A 14,544-nucleotide genomic window follows, 5' to 3' on the forward strand; every position below is an offset into this window, starting at 1 on the left:
AAAGGACAGTGCTTGAGTAAATATTCTCAGAATGATTAGGAGAGACAAGTAATTTTATTGGGTAGACTAATGGTTGGATCAGTAATTCCCAGACTCTGATGGAAAACACTATTCTGTTTCAAACCTGATCCCCCGCTTCAGACCAGGGAACACCAGAGGACCCCTTGCAAACCAAGGAAGGGCACAGGAGGTTTAAAAACCTTAAGCCTTCACCGTTGCCATTTGAAGTCAGTGATCAGTGTGAGAAAACACTTAGAGAAAGTGGTTTGTTCATTATCACCAGGGTGGTACAAGGAAAGGTCCCTATTCTTTTTCAACACTCAGGTTCTCTGCGGGAGACCGCATCTGGAATATTGTGTCCAGTTCTGGGCCCCTCAGTTCAAGAAGGACAGGGAGAGTCCAGCACAGCCACGAAGGTGATGGAGTGGAGCATCTCCCTTATGAGGAAAGGCTGAGGGAGCTGGGGCTCTTTAGCCTGGAGGAGACTGAGGGGTGACCTCATTAATGTTTATAAATATGTAAAGGGTGAGTGTCACAAGGATGGAGCCAGGCTCTTCTCAGTGACAAACAATGGTAAGACAAGGGGTAATGGGTTCAAACTGGAACACAAGAGGTTCCACTTAAATGTGAGAATAAACTTCTTCACAGTGAGGATGCCAGACACTGGAACAGGCTGCCCAGGGGGGTTGTGGAGTCTCCTTCTCTGGAGACATTCAAAACCCGCCTGTGTAACCTCATCTAGGTGTTCCTGCTCCGGCAGGGGGATGGGACTAGATGATCTTTCGAGGTCCCATCCAATCCCTAGCATTCTGTGATTCTGTGAGCGGGAAAGTCATTTTGGACAAAAAGTCTGACGCTGCCGTTACACCCCGACACCTGCTGCCCTTGCGGCCGCACTTCCCTCACATCCCTCTCCTCCCCGCCCCCTAGGCCACACCGCGGGGCTCCGCCGCTGCTTCGGCTCTGCGGGAAGGCGCCGACCGCGCATCTTCGCCCCCCGCAGCGGTGCCCGGGGCGGCGTTCCCAGCTCCCTCACGGCCGCTCGCCCCGCCCGGCAGTGGGCACCGGCCTGCGGGGCCAATCACGAGCCGCCTCCGCGCTGCCACTTCCAATGGAGTTTGAATGCTTCCGAACTAGCCAATCACGAGGGCCGGCGACTCGGCGCTGCGCCCTCATTGCTACCGAGGCGAGGTCCGCGTGGCGAGCCGCGTCGCTGCCGGACCAATCAGCGCGCTCGGGGGAGCCAGGGGTTGGGCGTGTGGCAAACGGCCGCGGGGGCAGCGGCAGCTTTGAGTAGCGGCGGGGAGCGCGTCCTGTCCCACCGGCGGAGCTGAGGGACCTGGACCCGGCGCTGAGGGCGCCTGACTGCCGGGGTTTGAGTGCCTGCAGCTGCATTCTGGTCGGCATTTGACAGTGAGTGGGCGAGCGGGGGCTCGGGGCTGCCCGTCTCTGCGCGGCCGGTCGTGGTGCGGTGTCCCCCTGAGGGGACGGCGGTGTCCCCCTGAGGGGACGTTGTGCTACCTGGTGAGGTTCGTGACAACTCGAGCCTCCCAGTCCCGGGTGGGCTCTGTTCGTCCGTCCTTGAGACTTAATTTTAATTATTTTGAGGTAATTCTTCTCTCACAAATGATCTCTGAGCTGTGCTGGTGTTTCGAGAAAGCAAGTCAATGCCACATTCTCTGAAGGTGAAGTAATTGCAACAGCAAAAAATAAAATTGTGTGAGTTTGTTAAACTTGTGTCTAAGGACTAAGTGCCGTACAGCTGTTTCTGCCAGTAAAGAACATTCTCAGTGCCCCAAGCTCAGCACTGTTGGCTTGAAAATCTGCTGTAAAGAGCAAAGCTGTTGCCTAAAACAAAGCCACGGATTGTCGCAAGGCTTTCAGGTTAAACACCACAGAGGGACATACAGTGCAGCCATAAGCGCTAATGACTTTCTGCAGTGTGAATTTCAAAATAAGGTGTGGAGAGAAACTTTCTGAAATACAGCAGTCAAACGTTATTATAAGAATACAAACCCTGTTATTGTTAGGAGATGGATTAACATGAGGTTTTAAAAATCTTAATTGAGCAAAAGTGTGTCAAAATAGGGCCTAATATTAAAAGATGCTGCTTCGTGTTCAGATCAGGAAACCTGCATGGTTGTGAAATACTGTATTTTAACAACTGCTAAGCTTAAAAAATGTAATTTATTTACAATTTTATTAAAATGGAGGCTTATTTAATCTCTTTCAAGGTCTAATTGTAGTTGTCTTTGTGTTTCAGGCATAGTACTATCCATTTTGTATTGAACAAGAATCCTGTCAATATGAGCTGGGCTGTGGAGGAATGGAAAGAAGGCCTCTCCCCAAGAGTCCTTCAGAAGATTCATGAGCTGGAAAGTCAAGTAGACAAGCTGAAAAAGGAGCGTCAGCAAAGACAATTCCAGTTAGAGTCTTTGGAGGCAGCTTTGCAAAAACAGAAGCAGAAGGTAATGCAGTTACTGCAGTCATTTCCCTAAAATGCCATTCTTCATGCCAAACACAATTATAAAAAAATATTATTTGGTTTTTGTTATGGGGTGCATTAGTGTTTTGTTTCTTCTCTCTGTTTAGTTCTCATTGACTGTTAATAGAATTCTTGCTTCCTATACGTGTTTGGTATGATTGTCCATCTCTAGATGTTTATGTTTATTTCAAGGCTTTCCCACATCTCTTTATGATTGGGAGAAGAAATTACTTTATGACTGTTAAAAATGTTAGTAATGACTGTGCCTGTTTTGTATAACAGAGCTGCACACTTGTCAGCCTTTTATTGTTTCGCCTTTCCTGCAGATATCTGTCATCTTTTACTTGATTTCTGCAGTTCGACAATTTTTCTTTGTAGAGACTGTGTTTTGGGATTTGGTTTTCTTTTTCTTTTCACCTTCCATGCTTCACAGCAGAAGTGACATGTTTGAGTCAATTTATTTTTGTCATGTTTGAATACAGCTCAGAGGCAATTTACAAAGGTTGCCATTTATTCTCTTTAGGCTGCTACAACTTTCTAGCAAAACTTAAGCCTAGTAGTTTTCTTCGAGTTTCTTCCTGTGTGTTTCCAGGTACTTGTTTCAACCATTCAGAGGAAGTGCTGTGCTCCCCAAATGAAAAGAAGGGGTGACTCGAATAGGTGTGCTTTAAAACTCTCAGAAGCCGCAGCTAATACTTACTACTTTTCAGTTGAAAGAATAACATTGTGCAAAGATGTAGCCTGACCCGCAGAAGCTGGAGGGGAGGAGAAAGACATCCCTACTGCCGGGCTCCTTTTCCAATTTCAAAGCCATGACTCCTGATAATCATTGTGCATTCTCTGTTTAGTGAATCCAAGTATTCTTGGATTCTTGGTTGTTGAAGATGATAGGCTCGAAAGTGAAGCGAGGTGATCAGTGAAGAATACAGTCTATGGGGTGTTTCAAAAAATGGATCTAGTTTGAAATCACTATATCTTTGCAACCATGGACTACTCATGAATCAAACTCTTACCACTTGAAAGGGCGGGGCATAGAGTTTCAAATGAGTACTCCTTGATAACTTATTAAACCATTTGTAAATCTTTGTGTAACCGTAAAGTGTTGCCATCATGACATATGCTACTTTGAAATTGGGTCCATCTTTTTGAAACATGCTGTAGTGTGGGTTATTAATATTTAAGGTTTGAATTTTTTTTATGAGCTTGTATCTAGTCAATAAATAGAAATTGTTAATGTCACCAAGCTGAATTTTAGGAAATGTGGTTTTGTTCACACCCAAGAATATTTAAACAATGCATATATCTGACATTTTCAGTGCTGGCAGGATCTTGAAATGCTAGGAAGAAAATATCAGTATATAAACTTCGTTATTAAAATAATAATTGCACAGAAGCATAGAGAGGACTTGAGACATTTTTGAAATGGTTTATATTCCAACTAGGTTGAAAATGAAAAAAATGAAGCTGCAACGCTAAAAAGAGAGAACCAGAGCTTGATGGAATTGTGTGATAGTCTTGAGAAGGCAAAGCAGAAAATATCACATGACCTTCAAGTAAAAGAATCTCAAGTCAACATTCAGTCAGGGCAGCTGAATTCCAGCAAGAAAGACATTGAAAGACTAGAACAAGAACTGAAAAGGTGAGGACTTGCTGTGTGTTTTGAACCTGTGTACAGTGGTTATTTTATCATGTTTTTGTTCATTTAGTATGTCCTTCATGGTCTTGTAGTTTCTCTTCATCTCGTACTTCATTGAGATTTTGTGACCAAAATATCAAAACATTGTCCTGTTTTTACATACGCATGTGTGTATATGGACTTCTACGTTACTGCTTCAAGTGGCACACAGATTTAGCACCTATAGTTCCTGTTTAATTTGGGGTAATTCTGCAGTGTCATGTGAAAAAGGAGCCATTCATTCTGTTATTAAAAAAAAAACCAAAAAACTTTATCATAACTGAGTCACTTGGTAAGAGTAATCTGCAAAGAGCTTGGAGCTACAACAAAGTACATGGACAGTTTGGTCTGTAAGATGAAGTCTACCGATAAAATATGACCCCTGGAAGAAGGAGGTGTGAACATCTATTGCAATGGAAGAGGAAGCTGCCAAAAACAACGGTGTCATGTCTGAATCATTGAATCTAGTTGCTATGGTAAAGAAGTGCCTAATTCATAACGCCTCAGCTTGTAAACATTGTTATTAGTGAGACAGTACCAATGTACTGGCTGTAGAGGTGGAATGCAATTCATGCAATAAAAGAATCTTCTGTAATGCAGAAGATATTATACAAAAGGAACAGTTGCCCATAGTGAAGTGAATGTTGTCATCTGTTAAACTTGCTCTCATACTAGAGGCACCCCCCTATCCTTGAATAAAAGTATTTTAGAAACTGTGTGTGACAATAAGGCTGAGTATCCTACCTATGCAACAAACAAACTATTCTGCTTGTGCTAATAATGCAGAATTATTGCCACAGAGATGGGTGAGTCTGTGACACCAGGTTTTTTGGGTGGTATGCCTCATACGTGTCCTAATAGATGCCAGTCAAGAAGAAGAGCTGTGTTGGTCTTTCTGATTTACCCTCCCCCTTCCCACCCCCCCCCCCCCCCCCCCCTTTCTCCTCCACCCCTCTGGGAAACCTGAAGATAATTGAAGTATTTAATGTGAGAAGATTCTAAGTTTCAACAACACGATTTATGGCATGTAGAAACACCAGCTTACCACTCCTTACACAGGAGTTGCTGAGATCTGTTGAGGAATCTAGTGAGATTCAACGAGGCTGATCAAACCACACACATGTTTTCTGTATTTACTGTCAAATATTATGCCAGAGAGGCTGTGGGCTAAGGATATTCTATGATCTATTACCAAAATTAAGTTCAGTTTACTGAATTCTCTCCTTCCCATTGTATTACTTTACATAGCTGTCCACTACAAAGGCTTGGTTGGTTATTACACATAGTTGATCTTGACAATCAGTTTTGGTTTTTTATTTTGTTCTGTTTGGGTTTATGCTGATAACTGATCATTTAGCACCTAACAGCAACTGACAAGCCACTAGAAGAGGAGATCTTGGTGTTGTGTTTACATTTCCCCTCCCTTTTACTACACAAGTTGTGTGGTCACTAATGTGATGGGCTGCAGCTTGGAATCAGTGTCTTATCAATTTCTATTCGCTGGGCAGGAGGAAAGTTGCTGTATAACCTCCAAACTAGTTATCTGGTTTCAATGAATGAGCTCGTACCTCTTCAGGCTTACAAAAATCACTGGAATGGGTAGTCTGCTGTGGTGTTTTGGGTAGCCATATAAATGGTACATGTGAAAAATAAACTGTTGGGTGGAAGGTATTCTATTTTCATGAGGTATGCATAGCTTTCTCAAAGTGCACAGAACATAGAATAAAAGTAGTGTATTTCCTACCATAAAGATGCCTACTGAAGAGTAAGTGTCTTATATTACCAGTGTTTACAGTGATTTGGGTGTGTTTAGCTGGACTACGGCTTCATGAAGAGAGACTGTAAGGAGTTCTGATTCTCATCTACTTTGGGTTGGTTGGTTTGTTTGTTTTTTAACTTTGGCTGCTGTCTAATTGATGAAATATGTTGAAACTGCAAATAAAATATACTCTTCATATTTCTGTGTTATAATACCTAAAAATATTCAGGATATGTATCCTGCCTTGATCTTTAAACTAAGTTTTTAGAATTATGTAACTTATTTGTGTATTTCAGGCTCTTAAAAATAGATAATAACCTTTTATTTTCCATTACTAATTTCTGCTACTGCTTCTTTTTTCCTAAACAGATACAAATGTGAGCTTGAGAGAAGTCAACAAGCATCAATTGTAGCAGACTTATCATTCAGTGGCACCCCACAGAAAAGTTTTACTGGGCCGTTAACACCAGTTCAAAGCCATAATGGTAAATGAACATGACACTTGTACTGGTTTACCTAGTCCCTGTTACATAGCTTATTATAAGACTGTCATTCACAGCACCATAGATTCCAAGTTTAAAAATTTTAGTGCAGGTTGAACACTTATTGTAAATATCTTCAGCACTATGTTGATAGACAGGAATAGTAAGAATAACCATCAACGGACTGCAGCAATTTTTTTGAATGCCTGTTGTTAGTATCAGCTCTTCCCGTCATGTAGTGAAGAGCAAATTTATTTCTTCACGTACCATAGGTACTTCAACTAAAATTCAGTCAACAGTCATGTGTTATTGATTTAGAAAATTATTTTTTATTTAGAGTATTATTGTGCATGATAATCTGCACAATTTATGCACTGTTTCCACTTCAAAGCATCACTTCTATCTTCAAATTAGCGACATCAAATAGATTTAAACTATTTGAATTAACTGAGAAACCAAAAAGAAGTTTCTTTAACTAGGGAACTGCTCTACAGCTAGATGCCCTTATGCTGTCTATGCTGAAAAACTGAGTTCAATATTACACATGCTCTTTACCACTTTATTTGCTGTGAAGAAATGTTCTATGAGTTTAGCGTCTCAATCTTACTCTGATGAGATATCTGAGATACGTTCTTGCACTCTTATTCCTCTTAATATCTTTATACATATCTGAAAAAGGGTACGCTAGTGGCAACGTCAAACATTTCACTCAGCATGGCACTCCTGAAATGGGGATTAGATTGAAGTAATTTAAATAACTGTATTGAAAATAGTATTCTGGGACGTTTTTTCATTTGAAAGCTGGAGTCTTACATTCTTTAAGGTTGTGTAATCATAGGATATCTCAAGTTGGAAGGGACCCATAAGGGTCATTGTGTCCAATTCTCTGCTCCTTGCAGGACTACCGAAAAACTTAATCATATGACTAAAAGCTTTGTCCAGACGCTCCTTGAACTCTGCCAGGCTTGGTGCCATGACCACTTCCCTGGAGACCCTGTTCCTGTGACTGACCATGCTCTTCAGTGACGAACCTTTTCCTAATGTCCAACCTGAACTTCTACTGACGCAGCTTCATTCCATTTTTTGTGTCCTGTTGCTGGTCACCAGAGAGAGGAGGCCAGCACTTCCCTTTCCACTCCTTGAGGAAGCTGTAGACAGCCATGAGATCACTCCTCGGCTTGTTCAGCTCAGAAAAGAGGGCTAAGTGATCTCAGCCACTCCTCATAAGTGTTGCCCTTCTCTGGACACACTCTAATACTCTGATGTCCTTTTTGTGCTGAGGCACCCAAAACTGCACACAGTACTAGAGGTGGGGCTGCACCAGTGCAGTGTGGAATAGGATCATTGCCTCCCTCAACTGCTCCTTGGAATGCTACAAAGCATTTTTTTTTGTCATTTTGTCATAATATTAATGCTATTAGGTTGCTGGTAGGAAAACTTTTTTTTTTAGGTGTATAATCTATGTGTATGTGTATATATAATGCAACACATCTATGTTACCTATATTTATTTTTTAAAGTGTGTATATATGTATATTTTATATACACATATTTTTCAGAGAGAGAGATTAAAAAAATAAGATTCTGGCAGTTATGATTTCATTTTAATGTCAAGTTCCAGATATCCCACCAGTGTACTTTTGAGGTCCTAAATTACTGAACATATTGCATATACAGTTATTTCTTCCTCAGGATCTGACACTTCTGATAGCTGTTCATTTTTATCATTCCCATGATAGGAATAGGCTAGAAAAGATTACATGTGTACTAAGGTAAATTATGAAGAATTATTGATCATGTCTTTGTAGATGCTAAGTTTGAAGAATTAGAAGAAAAATACAAGAAAGAAGTACAAGAAAGAAAAAAGCTAGAATTAGAACTGAGAAACATACAGGTTAAGGTAAGTATCTCTTGAGAATGGTAGATGTGATATCAAAGAAAGTAACTGCTGAGGGAGCTTGGAAAATAGAGTGGAAAACTAGTGAAATATATTTTGCCTCCCTTAAAAGTATAATTTGAAAAAAAAAAAGAAAAGATAATTAATCCCTGTGTACTACTATTCAGAAGTAATCTTGACAAATCCATAATTGAATAGCAAAGGAAAGAAGGACATATAAAATGAGAACGCATCCTTCAAAAACTGGAAGTCTCATGCAAGCAAGGACAAGAAAAAAGTGCAACTTTTGCAAAGTTAAATATGGTAGAATAATAAAATAGCCTTGAAAAGATTATGAGAAATAGCCCGCCTAGCAAATAAAAACTAGTAAATATTTCAAACACAAAAGCAGTAGGAACTGTATTAGGGAATCTGCAAGACTAATAGATCACTAAGATGTGAAAGCCTTCAAGGAAAAAGGGGCCATTGCAGAAAAGCTGAAATAATTTTTTATTTAGTATTTACTATCTAAAGGCTTACAAAGTTTTCTATATCAGAGCCTTTCTTTATTGGGGTTGAATCTGTGGCACAACTTCAAAAGTCAGAGGTAGTCTTAAAATAGATTGATTAAATGAATAGTAATAAAAAAATTCACCAGATACAGATAACATTTACCCATGAATTGATAGGGCTCTGCAGTGTGGGACTGCTGAATCCTTGTGATGTGCAACTGATTTGATTCTTCTCTTGATACTGGAAGGTGACAAAGATGATGCCATTTTTTTAAAAAAAAAGCTTACAGTGCTGATTCCTAGACATGTAGTTTAGTTGAGCCAACTTTTTGTCCTGGGCAAATTGTTAGAAGCTTAAAGCAATATGTTTATTGATGCATACATAAGTATGGTGTATGGAAAAAAGATCAAGTGTTTATGTGTAAAGGGAAATTGTGCCTCACATACTTTCAGAGTCTTTATTTTTTTAAGAATAAGTCAAAGAATATGAGAGTTAAGTGTGACTCAGTATGATGTTGTTGGATATCCACAAAACTCTGAAAAAAATGAAACAATTTTGATAAAGGGGAGCTCTTGTGAATGTGAAGGTAAAGATTGAAGGCTAGGAATAAATGGTCAGTTTTTACACCTAAGGAACGATAACAGTGGTGCCTGAAAAGGACTGGTAGAGAGGACTGTGCTATTTAGTGTATTCATTAGTGATCTGAAAATGAGTTAAATAATATGGTTGGAGACCACACAGTATTTTGTAATACTAAATAATTGCAATAATTAACATAGTCAGTTAAATTCACTGAAAAAAAAAAATATAAAAAGTGAAGTAATGCATCTGGAAAACATATGCATACCCAGTACATTCAGGCTCCAAATTTAATGAAATGATTCCAGGAAGAGATTCAGCAATTATTGTGGCTAGTTCTCAGAAAACTTCAGTATTATGTTCAGCAATGATAAAAAATATTTTTTTAGGAAAAGAATTAAGAACTAATGAGAAAATATTCTTTGCCTATATATAACCAAATGGCTCTCACATCTCAAATATTCATTGCAAATTCTGTTTTTCTCATCTCCAAACAGTTATGGTACAAGTGGATGGTACAAAGATGAGTGAGGATCAAGAGAGGAAACAGGGAATGGTCATTTCCCTATTTTTCCCTATTGCTCATTACAATAGCAGCTCTGCAGGCTCAGGACAAAAAGTATTTTAGTACACTGTACTGTGTTAAATGGCAGAATTCTTTTTCACGGAGTATTGTAAAAAAACTGAAACACAAACAGATCCGAAAGAGAAAGTATTTCAGCAAAAATTATTACTAATTCCTTTTAATTTCCTGGATTCAACTTTTGACTCAAAACTCTATGAATTTAAGTGGCATGTAAGGGGAATAATTAATATATGCATGGTTAGGTTTTTATATTCTTTATCTATAAACAAGTTACTTTATAGGATTGGTGAAAATATTCTCGACTACATAGATTTCCAGTCTTAGCACAGCTATTCCTATGTAACAACATATTTTCTGGTTGGACTGTGAAGTCAGACTGGGTATTACCTGCTTTAGGCCTTTAGTTTAAAAAAAAATGAGAGGTATTTGAAAGTCCAGTTAAAAAGTATGACCGGGGCTTTAGTGTTTGAGTTGTGGTGGTTTTTTTTCATTTAAGGAGGAAAAACCCCCACATACTATTTTGGCTCTATTTAATTTTTCTGCAGGAAGAGATTGAAAGCTGGTACCTGGCGTATTTTATTACTGCAGTTTTGGGGTATTCTGTGTGAATAAGTTTAAATAAATAACTCTGCTCTGAATTTACCTGTGTTTGTCCAAACGAACTAAATAGGGGTCAGATATTTTAGTCTAGACTTGTATATTTCTTGCAGCTTACTTGTGTCAGCACTTGCATGTGAAAATGTAGACTTTCATTTTGAGAAATATAGCAGGTAAATTATGGGAATTATCTTGACAAAGATGAAAATCTTTTTACTTGTTACTTATACACGGATCAAACAACATTTTTGAAGATCCTGGTTTACGTTTGTAAATATCAGCTGTTCTTGGATACTGGGTTAAAATTATTTAATTTACCTAGTATAAAAAAATATTTTTATGAATCAGTAGTTTGCACTGGTGCATGATGTGAAGTGACCACAACCCATTATCTACATATTAACAAATTAATTATTTTGTTATATGTTGGCTATGGAGCTGTGTAAAGATAGATTCTTCTTTTTTCTTTGGCACAGAAAATAAATCAGCCTCAACTTCAAAGCTCTTTGAGTCACAGGGAGATTGCTCGGCATCAGGCTTCCTCATCTGTGTTTTCATGGCAACAAGAAAAGACACCATCTAGAAATCAAGAAACACCTGCAAGAGGAAGTTCTACAATGTCCTTTTTTCCATGGGAGAAAGAAACAAATTCTAGTATAATATCGGAGAAGAACGAGCTCAACAACAGCTTTGCTGAGAATTGTAATTCTTCACTCCTGATCCAGCTAAGAGCACAGAACCAAGGTATCGGCTATATTTCTCTTAAACCCAGAGGCAGTCTCCTATATGGTTTCATGAAAGCTGATGTGTGGATAGAAGAGAGGTATTGAAATTAGTGCTTTAGTGAGGAAAAGAGAAAGATACCTGTTGCTGCTTTTGGCAGCAAGCCCAGTTGGCTGCTGGTGTGTATATTTCCTGTGATCAGCCAGTACATGGAGATTATCCACAACCTGTGGTATCTTTTACATAGGGGGCATGAGAGTTAGAAGGGAGGAGTTTGTATTTTTTGGGGTGGGTAGGGGACATCATATGGAAATGGCCTTCTCCAATAATTCCATTGCTCATAGAACAATTCTCTTAAAACAGAGTTAAAAAAACTCTTCAGGATTTATTACATCTCACTGTTAAATTCAATTATATTGCTTCTTTAATTTTGTATGACTCTTGAGATTTATGACCAAGCAACACCTGTGTTAAAAATTCATTGATTGAACAGGCTTAATACATAACTGAGTTAGTCCATACTGGATGTTACTGGAAGCGCAGAATGAAGTGTGATGCCAAAAGTGCAACGAAAAAGCAAAATATCTTGTATTGTGCGTATTGACGTGAAGAAATAATCATTTGTGATATCTGATAGTCAGAAGAGAGCAAATGGTTTGTTGTGGTTTTGGTGAATGTTTACTTAAGCCTACTATTTGGACGAGCTTTTCCACTGTTTCATTTAGGACTTTTTTACAAGTTCCTGTACTCTCCAAACTGTTTATTCAAAATCTTCTATCTAGGCAACATTTTCAACTCGGAAGCCATATAAATTCAGCATCAGGAAAACTTTTTTTTTTTTAATAAAATTATTACCAGATAATAGTAATTCTGACTAACACTCCCTGTAGCCGATCAATGTTTTCTACCGTTGGGATTTTGGAAGGTAAATTCTTAATGATATATATTGTGACAAGATCACTTGGTTTCGCTTTATAGGTATGCTGCTGTGGGACAGGAAAAAGATTAAAATATAAAATACTCTGTCTACAGATACCCAATAGCTGAAAAACCTCTTTGAAGCAGAGGCTCACAGCTGCCCCAAACAAATGTTTGTAGTGGTTATGTTTCCTTTTAAAAATAATATTAAAAAATAGATACATCATGTGAAATCTTTCTCTGTGTTTAAAAACAAGAAAAAACCCAAGCAAACAAAAAATCCAAAACAGTAGAGGAACAAATTGTCCTTGCCTTTGCAGCATTTGTGCCTGATCTCACACTTTGCTGTGTTCTCATATATTATGAAGTGGAAAGAGTCAACTATCTTTTGGTCTGAATAGTTTTTAATAGTTTTATTCATTGATGTAGTAGTATAAAAGAGGTGAAAGTTTTGTTTTTAGCTTGCTGAACATTCTACAGGGTGTTTGCCTGCATCAGGAACTGGGGTTTTTATCAAACATACTAAATATTTCAGAATACGTAGACACTTGGAAATTTGATTACCTGGAAGACGCACCTTTCCAAGCAGAAAGTATTCTTAACCTTTACTGTTTTTAAAATTCAGAGTTAAATTCCACTGTGAAAGACCTAGAACAACAATTGGAAGCTCAAGAAAAAGTGACAAAATCCCATATGAATAAACATCAAGAGGCTGAAGTGCAGCTGGACAGAATGAAGTTGGAATTAACAGAGAAGGATAAAGTTCTGAACAAAACCAGAGATAAACTGACTCAAATGAGAACACAACTTGATCAAGCTACCACACAGGTAAAATGTTGCGTCACACATCTTCTGGCTGTCCTTACAATTCATTCCCAGTATTAACGTGTGTCAGTTTTCAGCCATTTTAGTAAGAAACGAGATTCTTGGGTAAGTTTCTTGAGTGTTTAGCTGAGGATCAAGTTTTGCAAAGTATATGTTATTTTGATACATATTACCTGTAAAAATGGAAATACTCATGAGCAGTCACCCTTTTCTGGAAGCTTCTTCTACCACCTGAAGAAATCTTTTTAATGAGCAGGCGAGATTGACAGAAATTCTGAAAAAGAGTTTCTGATCATATTGCGTAGAGCAACAATGACATCTGGTGGCAAGTTCTGACCTTAAATGGACTCTCTCATGCAGTATCTGTTGCTTATACTACAGGATATTGTGCGTGTATAGGCTTTGGATTGTAAATTACTTAAGTAAAATAAAATCTAGGTAAAAATGCCATGCAAGACTGAGAATGTATCTATTTAGTTTCTAAATGGGATTTCACAACCTAATCCTAAGGACTTTGGATTCATAACAAAAACAACAATAGGGACAGCACAATTTGCTTAGTCAAGAATTTACAGAGTGTATATAAATACATATGCATAAAAATGCGAAATGGTTCAGATTTTTTCTCATAATCACACAAAGAAGAGAATGCCAGTGTTTAAAATAATTTAATTCAAGCTGCAAAAGATAACAATTAGGAACAGTTGTCTCTTTTTCTTGGTTAATCAAGTCACGTTACCTTCCTAAAGTCCTTTTTCACAGCATTTGACAAATTTGAAAGTAGTGTACAGATGTCATAATTCCTTGAATCTTCGTATTTCCATCTGTCTTTTTAACTTTTTTTTCTACTACTTCGACTCATCCGCAAGATAGGAAAAAAGACATTTTTTTGTATATCTCTTCAGGGTATAATAATTATCTATCTTTGTCAGCAAGTTTCTACATGTCGCCTAACTATATTGGAAAACTGCTGTTTCCCACAACTCCTGTATCTGTCCTTTAAAATTAAACCTTTGCATGTTGAGGGTCAATCAGTCTGCGTTTTGAGAGAGACAGCAGGTTTCGGTTATTGCTAGCTCTGAGGAACAGGCTTAGGGGAAGTCTTGGCTGGGAGTGAGGTAAAATCATATTCTTGACACAGTCCGTTGACTACCTGAAGGCACCGTCATTACAGTGAGTCTGTGGGAAGACAGGTGACCCAACCTAACAGCTCAGTTCCTCTGAAAAAGTCTTTCTCTTCATTTATTGGATTCCCCAAATGCCCTGATTCAACTTCCTAGATGATTGAGATGTCACATATTTAATTTTGCCCTGTTAACTTTCTACAAGTTTAAGAGACCTGAATTGTTTTACGAAGGAATCAAGGGGGCATTAAATCCAGTGCAAGGGAGCAGTGAAGGTTATACTGCCAGGAACATGCCTGGGGAAGGACACAGAGTGGTAGAACTGAGTGTCTCCATTTGAACCGAGGTGCAGCACAGCATCTTGTCCAAGAAGGTTCCTTTGGTCCTGCCAGCTGAAGGTTGC

General features: G+C 38.6%; 1 protein-coding gene across 1 annotated transcript in view; it reads left to right on the plus strand.

Moving 5' to 3' along the window:
• Positions 1-2,306: 2,306 nt before the first annotated feature.
• CENPF (centromere protein F) overlaps positions 2,307-14,544 on the plus strand; it is a gene marked incomplete at both ends in the record, with an annotated part of 40,889 nt that continues 28,651 nt past the window's right edge. Inside the window, 6 exons of the mRNA XM_080342727.1 lie at positions 2,307-2,468; positions 3,928-4,124; positions 6,289-6,404; positions 8,209-8,300; positions 11,028-11,295; positions 12,818-13,020. Of these exons, the coding sequence (XP_080198853.1) occupies positions 2,307-2,468; positions 3,928-4,124; positions 6,289-6,404; positions 8,209-8,300; positions 11,028-11,295; positions 12,818-13,020 (1,038 nt within the window). The remainder of the gene's footprint in view (positions 2,469-3,927; positions 4,125-6,288; positions 6,405-8,208; positions 8,301-11,027; positions 11,296-12,817; positions 13,021-14,544) is intronic.

The sequence above is a fragment of the Nesoenas mayeri genome (genome assembly GCF_963082525.1).
Source record: "Nesoenas mayeri genome assembly, chromosome: 3".
Taxonomy (NCBI): Eukaryota; Metazoa; Chordata; class Aves; order Columbiformes; family Columbidae; genus Nesoenas; species Nesoenas mayeri.